The sequence below is a fragment of the Nicotiana tomentosiformis genome, chromosome 9 (genome assembly GCF_000390325.3).
Source record: "Nicotiana tomentosiformis chromosome 9, ASM39032v3, whole genome shotgun sequence".
NCBI lineage: Eukaryota > Viridiplantae > Streptophyta > Magnoliopsida > Solanales > Solanaceae > Nicotiana > Nicotiana tomentosiformis.
The window spans coordinates 79,428,148-79,436,811 of NC_090820.1; the positions used below are offsets into that span (position 1 = coordinate 79,428,148).

Here is an 8,664-nt window from a genome sequence, read left to right on the forward strand (position 1 = left end):
TAATGTGACACCGATTGATGAAGACTTATTGAGACAAAATCCAATGGAGGATGAAGGAGATGACGAATCAACTGCAGAAAACTTCAAACAAGTGGCTAGGGAAGGGGATTTATCACCCACAACTAGTGCTAAAAGAGGTAAAAACTAAGAAGAATCAAAGTAAAGATACACCACAACCTTCAAGAATAATTCCAAAGAGGGAAGCTTCTCTATCTAAATGATGATGATCAAAACATTAATATGGAACATAAGGTCTGTGAATACATAACATGCCTTTCCTAGGGTGATCAACATGAATAGGGAGCATAATTTTTGTGTAGTTGCATTGATGGAGCCTTTTCAAAAGAAGGGACTCATTGATAGATATAAAAGGAGGTTGAATATGGAGACTGCTTATGCAAATATTAATGAGCAAATATGGTTGTTCTTCAATGCAGTGGTGGAATGGGAATTAGTGGAGGATACTGAGCAACAAGTGACTGTGAGAGTGTTTCACCATGACCTGGGGCAGCACATGATGATGACATTTGATTATGCAAAATGTTCAGCAATGGAGAGGTTGGATTTGTGGGATCGCTTGTATTACTTAGCAAGTGATGTGGAATTACCATGGTTGGTAAGAGGGGATTTCAATGTGTTACTGCATGAAGATGATAAAATAGGGGGACTTCCAGTACTCCCTCCTAAATATGAGGATTTTGCATTTTCTGTAAACTCTTGTGGTTTGTTTGAGCAAGGGTACAAAGGAAGACCATTCACATGGTGGAATGGGAGATTTAATGCTGAGTGAATATTCAAGAGATTGGATAGGATTTTTGTGAGTTTTCCATTTCAGAACATGTTGCCAACTATTGAAGTTGAGTATCTAATCAGAACTGGATTAGATCATGCACCATTGCTAATCACATGTAGGGTGCAGGCAACTAATTTTGTCAAGCCTTTCAGATTCTTGAACTTTAGGACAAAGCATGCTACATTTATGGATGTGGTGAGGTTGAATTGGGAAGTTGATTTCATAGGGGATTCATTTTTGATGTTCAAGCAGAAAATCAAGAGGGTGAAGGCAGCACTCTCAAAATGGAGTAGGGAAACATTTGGTGATATCTTCAAGCAATTGGCTATTTTGAAGGACATTGTTACGGTGAAAGAGATGTTGTTTGAAGAAGAGCCTACAACTGAGAATATGATTGTGCTTCAAAAGGCTCAATCTGAATTGAAGAAATACTTGAGTAATGAGGAGCAGTATTGGAAGCAAAAAGCTGGGATGACTTGGTTTGTTGAAGGAGATAAGAATACAAGTTTCTTTCACAATCATGTCAATGGCAAAAGAAAGAAATTGCAACTGAAGAGGATCAAAAGTGGCAGTGGGGTATGGATTGAAGACCAGGAGCAATTGGCTACAGCTGCAGTGGACTTCTATCAAAAATAGTTCACAAATAAAGGTGATGCTTCTGAATTCTCCTTGCTCAATAATGTACCTTCAATGGTCACTATGGATCAGAATTTGGAACTTAGCAGATTGCCAACCATTGAAGAAGTAAGAGCAACAGTTTTTGAGCTTAGTGGGGAGAGTGCTAGTGGTCCTGATGGATTCACTGGCTTGTTTTATCAAACATGCTGGGATGTTATTGGTGCTGATATACACAACATGGTGCTACACTTCTATGGAGGAATTGCATTGCCTAAATCCATCACTCACACCAATGTAGTGTTGCTGCCCAAGAAACCAAGAGCTGAGACCTTCTCTGACTTAAGACCTATTAGTTTGAGCAACTTCATTAACAAGGTCTTGTCTAGGGTGTTACATGACAGATTGGAGAGTTTTTTGCCATCTCTAATAGCTCCTAATCAATACGGATTTGTAAAGGGTAGGAGTATATTTGAAAACATCTTATTAACTCAAGAAATTGTCACTTACATAAGGTTAAGGGGAAAGCCAGCTAATGTGGTGATCAAGCTAGATATGGATAAGGCCTATGATAGGGTTTCATGGAAGTACTTATTGCATGTGCTAAGGAAGATGTGATTTTCTGAACACTTCATCAACATGGTATGGAACTTGATGTCAAATAACTGGTATTTAGTAATGGTGAATGTGCAGTCCTCAGGGTTCTTTAAGTCGACTAGGGGTGTGAAACAAGGGGATCCCCTATCTTCAACATTGTTCATTCTGTCAGCTAAGGTACTTTCTAGGTCTTTGAATAAGCTTTTTGAAGACAAGTCATTTGTGGGATTTGGAATGCCTAAGTGGTATGATCCTTTAAACCACTTGGCATATGCTGATGATACGATAATCTTTGCATCTGCTCATCCTACCTTTTTTAGCAAGATTATGGTAGTGTAGGGGAACTATGATAAGATATCAGGTCAGATGATCAACAAAGATAAGAGTTCATACTACATGCATTCAAAGGTTGCTAATGGATTGTTTCAGGCAATTGGAGCTATTACAGGATTTGCAAGAGGTAAATTCCCCTTCACATATCTAGGGTGTCCTATTTTTAACACTAGAAGGAGGAAGGACTATTATGAGGATCTTATCAAGAAGGTGAATGCTAAATTGCATTCATGGAAAGGAAAGCTGCTATAATTTGGAAGAAAGGCAACACTCATCTCTAGTGTGTTGCAAAGTATGCTAGTTCACATGTTATCAGTCCTTGATCCACCAAACAGCATCCTGGGGCATCTACATACTACTTTTTCTAGGTTCATTTGGAGCATAAAGGAAGAAGGGAGAAGCAGACACTGGGCTTCATGGCAAAATCTTTGCCTTCCTAAAGAAGAAGGGGGGCTAGGTTTTAGGTCTTTAAATGATGTCTCTAGGGCACTGTTTGCTAAACTATGGTGGAGGTTTAGGACCACAAAATCTTTGTGGTCTAATTTCATGTGGAATAAGTATTGCAAGACGGAGCTACCAACAGTGGTGCATTTTAGGGGAGGGTCTCATGTTTGGAGACAAATGCTGAATGCTAGGGAAGAAGTAGAACATGAGATCGTATGGGAATTGAATAGTTGAACAACTAATATTTGGCATGAAAATTGGACTGGATTGGGTGCACTTTATCACGTTTTACCTGAAGACTTTCCAATCAATGAAGGTCTTAGGAGGTGGCAGAACTGCGGCAAGGGGAAGCATGTGATGATCAGCTGCTAGATCAAACTTTCAATGAGGAAATTGCAGAACATATACGGCTAAATGTACAGTATTAAGGCAGTGAGGGATATTGGGATAGGCCATACTGGATGCCAACTCCTTTAGGCAAGTTTGGTGTTAGCAGTGCTTGGCAAATATTAAGGCGTAGGGCTGATCCTAATCAGGAATTCAAGTTAATGTGGATTAAAGGTTTGCCATTCAAGATATCCTTCTTCTTGTGGAGATTGTGGAGGCAGAAAATAGCCACCGATGACATGTGGAGGAGGCAAGAGCAAATGGTGATGTCTAGGTGTTGATGTTGTCAGCAGCCCCAAGAGGAATCCATTGAACATATATTTGTCACAAGTCCTATTGCCTCTAAGGTATGGAACTTGTTCATAGGGGCTGCTAGAATTTCTGTGCAATTGATTCAATTGAAGCAGATTATAAGGCATTGGTGGTATGCTCAGTGTTGTCCAAAATTAAAGCCATTATTTCAAGCAGTACCAGCTATCATCACTTGGGAGATTTGGAAGAGAAAAAATGCAGGTAAACATGGTGGTTCAGTGTCCATAAATAGGGTGATTCATGAGATAAATAGGACATTGCATCAACGGCAAGGGTGAGGTATTTTTGGATCCCTAATATTCCAGTGTTATGGCCAGACATGATCCAATACTTTGAAGGATATAAACCTATATTGATCACTACAAGAGTAACATGGCAGCTTCCCTTTCATGCTTGGTACAAATATAATACTGATGGACCTTCAAAGGGAAATCTTGGACCTAGCTCCCTAGGTTTTTGTGTGAGGGATGATGAAGGTGACGTGGTGTATGCTATGGCAGTAGACCTGGGAGTGACAACTAATGTGGTGGCTGAAGCTAAGGCTATTCTTCAAGGGTTGGAATATTGTGTGGAGCATGATCTTCACCCTCTCATACTGGAGACTGATTCAATGGTGATAAAGAAGGCGATAAAAGGGGAATGGGATCCTCCTTGGGTAATGGCACAGGATGGGAAGAAAATTAGAGAGATGAAGGACAACTTCAATGTGATCTTTCAACATGTGTTCAAAGAAGGCAACTTAGTGGCAGATTTTATAGCTAACATTATGTTCTCTTTTGTAGGTACGTCTGAGTTTCATTCATTCTCTGAACTGCCTAGTGCAGGGAGGAGGTTGATCAATCTTGACAAATCTCAATCACCTAACCTTAGAGTTAGGATAGCAAAGAGAAGAACCCCAGACTTATAGCTTCACAGGATTGGACTCTGCACAAACTGATATGTCCAAATGCTAAGGAAAATGCTGAACCCATCATATGGTATTTTTGGAGATTTTTGAATCATTTCTCAGTGGTATTAGCATGCTTTCATGCTCAATCTGAGGATGGTCTAGCAATGTTTAGAATGATGTCTTCATTAAAGGTTCTAGTAGGAAAGGATCTGTGCTTACAAGATACAAAGAGGCATAATTTCAAAGACTGGCCTTTGTCATGCAAAGCCTACTTAAAGCCAGCTCATTCCTGGCTTTTGCCTTGTAAAGCCAGCCTAAAGCCAGCTCATGCCTGGCTTTTGCATTGTAAAGCCAGCCTAAGGCCAGATCATGTCTGGCTTTTGCCATGTAAAGCCTGGCTAAAGCCAGCTCACGCCTGGCTTTTGCCTTGTAAAGCCTGGCTAAAGCCAGCTCATGCCTGGCGTTTGCCCTGCAAAGCATGCCTAAAGCCAGCTCATGCCTGGCTTTTGCCCTGCAAAGCATGCCTAAAGCCAGCTCAAGCCTAGCCTTTGCCTTGTAAATCATTCCTAAAGCCAGCTCATGCCTGGCCTTTACCTTGCAAAGCCTGCCTAAAGCCAGCTCATGCCTGGCTTTTGCCTTGCAAAGCCTGCCTAAAGCCAGGCTCCTCTTCTACACATTAATTTTGATGAGTGAGCACATGATTAATACTAGAAAAAAACCAATCCACTACATATGGATATCATATAATAGCTACACTTGGAAGACTATTCGGGCTTCAACCCTGTGGTGGAGATGTTTGGAATTCATTTTAGCCTATGGACAATATACACTGGCGCCTGGTGAGAGCTTGATAGGTGCTGCTCGGTATTTTCCAATGACAATTGGATTCACATACACTAATAGGAGAATGAAGTATCCAATTTATCATGTTGTAATAGCTAGTTCATTAGATTTTAGATTTTCTATCTTTTTAATAGCTAGTAGCTTCATGCAACTTCTATTTTGGTTTGGACATCTTGTAAGATGTGGACCCATTTTGGTATTTTATTTATATATTAGCCACTAGGCAAGAGCTGCCGAGTGGTATAGTAGATTAAAAAAAAACTATTTCAACCACTATTGATTGCAAATCCCTAGCAATGTCTTCAAAATTTGACGAGCGCCTAACACACACTAAAATATGCTCGCCAGTCAAATATAGTATAATATAATATTGTATCCACAATGATTGGAGTTAAATAGTATTTTCATAGTTTATAGCTTGATTGCTATCCAAGATGATTAACAATTGAGTGTTTATATGATTAAAACTAAGATTAACTAAGAGTCTAAACTATTTACTAGTGACAATAATTGCAAGTATTAAGCAAAGAAAGTTATCAATTGGCAGAAGATAGGGTTGATAGGATAGGTGCAAGATAAATGATTGAGATTTAAATCAAGATAATTCACTTCTAATGTTCAAGTGAGTCTCTCGAATTCACTTGGTTATTAGTTCAATTGATTAGTAGAAGCTCCTCTCTCGATTAAGTCTCAACCTTATGAGATGAACCAATTTTAAGCACGTGAAGATATACAAGAATTCGTATTGGATTGATCTTTAGGAGAACCTCTCTCGATTATCCTCCTAACTAAGTTTAATAAATAATTCAACTAGCCTCTTCCGGTTACTAAGAAAAATTAATGACTTCAACCAACAAAGTATAATGCAACAATATCACAAGTTATGCCTCTCTCGATTACATTAACAAGTGTATATAGATGCAACAATTAAGACATCAAAAACGGTTTCAATATATAAAGCTAGAGTTAATTATCCACAAACAAGTATCAATACACCAAATCCATCAAACCCTAAAGAGAACTACTCCATGGATGTAATGACCCGACCGGTCGTTTTGAGCCCTAGCGCATCGTTTAGCGGTTTGAGGCCTTGAGTAGCTTCACTTTAGGTATTATTACTTGTACGTGTGGTCGGAATTTAATTTCAGAAAAATCCGGAGTTGATTTAGAAAGACATATCTCATTTCGGAAACTTTAAGTTGTAAGAATTTACTAAGGTGTGATTTTTGAGTAAACGGCCTCAGAATCGGGATTCAAAGGTTCCAACAGGTTCGTATGATGATTTTAGACTTGGGCATATATCCGGATCGAGTTTTGGATGAACCGGGAGCGTTTAAGTGCCTATTGTGAAAAGTTGGCATTTTGGAAGGAATTCATAAATTTGGGTTGAACAGCATTTCAATGTCATCGATGTCCGATTGGGATGCCGAGCCTGGGAATAGTTCTGTATGGTGATTCTGTACTTAGGGGCGTGTCCGGAAGTGGATTTGGAGGTCCGTAAGTCCTTTCGGGGTCTTCTGGCGAAGAATGGAAATTTGAAGGTTTTTGGAAAGTTTGACTGGGAGTGAACTTTTTGATATCGGGATCGGATTCCGATTTTGATAGTAGGAATAAGTCCATAACGTCAATCATGACTTGTGTGCAAAATTTGAGGTCAATCGGATGTGATTTGATAGATTTCTGCATCGATTGTAGAATTGAAGTTTGAATTAGACGGTGATTCGTGTTTTAAGAATTGTTTACTGTGATTTAAAGGCTCGACTAAGTTTGTATGATGTCTTAGGACTTGTTGGTACATTTGGTTGGGGCTCCGGGGGCCTCGGGTGGATTACGAACGGTTAACAGATCGAATTATGTTTGGGGGAACCGCACCTGCGAGGTTAGGACCGCAGGTGCGGATCCGCATAAGAGGCCATGAGGGTCGTAGAAGCGGAGGCTAGCCAAAAGGTCTGGGCCGTAGAAGCGGGCATAAACGCGCAGGTGCGCAAGCGAGAAGCGCTTGGTGACCACAGAAGTGGACGCGCAGATGCGCTACATGGGGCGCAGATGCAGGGACTGTTGGGCCCAGTTGTAGCCGCACTTGTGATGGAATTTACGCAGGTACGGAGCCGCAGAAGCGGCTATTTAAATCGCAGGTGCGAAGGTCGGGTTGAGCAGTGTGATTCTTTAAAATGAGGGTTTGGCTCAATTTCACTTCATTTCATCCATGGGAGCCAATGTTGGAGCACTTTCGGAGTGCCATCTTCATTAACTACAATAGGGTAAGTGATTTCTTCACATTTTGAGTTAAATACATGATTTTTATATGGATTCAAGCATGAAAATTTGTAAAAATTTGGGATTTTGAAGAAAAACCTAGAAATTAGTATTTTTGGATTTTGATCACGAATTTGGGCATGGAATTGAGAATGAATCATTTATTTGAGTTCGTAATGTTATGGTTAATGTTTATCTTCGAAATGTTTCGGAATCCGGGCACGTGGGCCCGAGGGGTGCTTTATCAATATTTCGAGCGGAGTTGGAAATTATTATAAATTGATTAATTATGAGTATTAGAGTATATTTTGATTGGTTTGCATCTTATTTGGCTAGCTTCGATCGTTTGGCACCTAGTTGAGGATTTAAAGCATAATTTTGGACCGGAAAGTAAGCTTTGAGATGAGGTAAGTCTCCTGCCTAACTCCGTGAGGGGGAAAACTACCCATAGGTGATGGATTTAATGTGTGCAACTTGTTGTGGGCACTACGTACGCACGAGGTGACGAGAGTTTGTACGTAGTTAGATTCATGTTATTGTCCGGGTAGACTTAGGTTCACATCATGCTATAGCTGTACTATTTGAGCAGTCTCTCGCTAATTTAATTCCTCTGTTTTACATTACTACTTGGGACTAGAATTGCTTTTGTAGAGACTTCAAGAGTTCATGATTAGTCACCGAATAATGTTTCTCCTCTTACGCCATTTTTCCGGAATATATACATATTTGTTTCATTGAAAGGTTTTTGTTAAAGAAATTACAACTCACACATTTATTCGTGAGTGTGGTCAAGGACCCGTCAAAGCTTCTTTTTCTTATGGGATCGGGCCATTCGCCTCGGCAGGATTATGTATTTCACTCTTATGGGATCGGGCCATTCTCCTCGGCAGGAATTATATACCACACTCTCATGGGAGGGGGCCATTCGCCTCGGCAGTTTAATAGATACATCTATAGTTCGTGCCATTCGACCCTCGGCAATGCACAATTTAAATATTTATGTTGGATCGGGCCGTACGCCTCGGTATTTCCTATATCATATCCTCATGGAATCGTGCGTAATATTTGGCATAAAACCAGGGTATCTGTAAATTTCCCCCTGATTCGAATTATAACAACCTGCTTGGTGAGATCCAGTATACACATATATATGCTCCGGTTAAGGAGGAATTTTCTAATTAAGAGCTTGAGTTTA

At 40.1% G+C, this 8,664-nt stretch overlaps 1 protein-coding gene across 1 annotated transcript; it reads left to right on the forward strand.

Moving 5' to 3' along the window:
* The first annotated feature begins 838 nt into the window (after positions 1 to 838).
* LOC138899052 (uncharacterized) lies at positions 839 to 1,429 on the forward strand. Its single transcript, XM_070185166.1, has one exon. It carries the CDS (start codon positions 839 to 841, stop codon positions 1,427 to 1,429), a length of 591 nt encoding a protein of 196 aa, XP_070041267.1.
* Positions 1,430 to 8,664: the final 7,235 nt, after the last annotated feature.

What these genes read in the sequence shown, in the direction of transcription:
- LOC138899052 (XM_070185166.1), top strand. Translation starts at nt 839, where the DNA reads ATGTTGCCAACTATTGAAGTTGAGTATCTAATCAGAACTGGATTAGAT.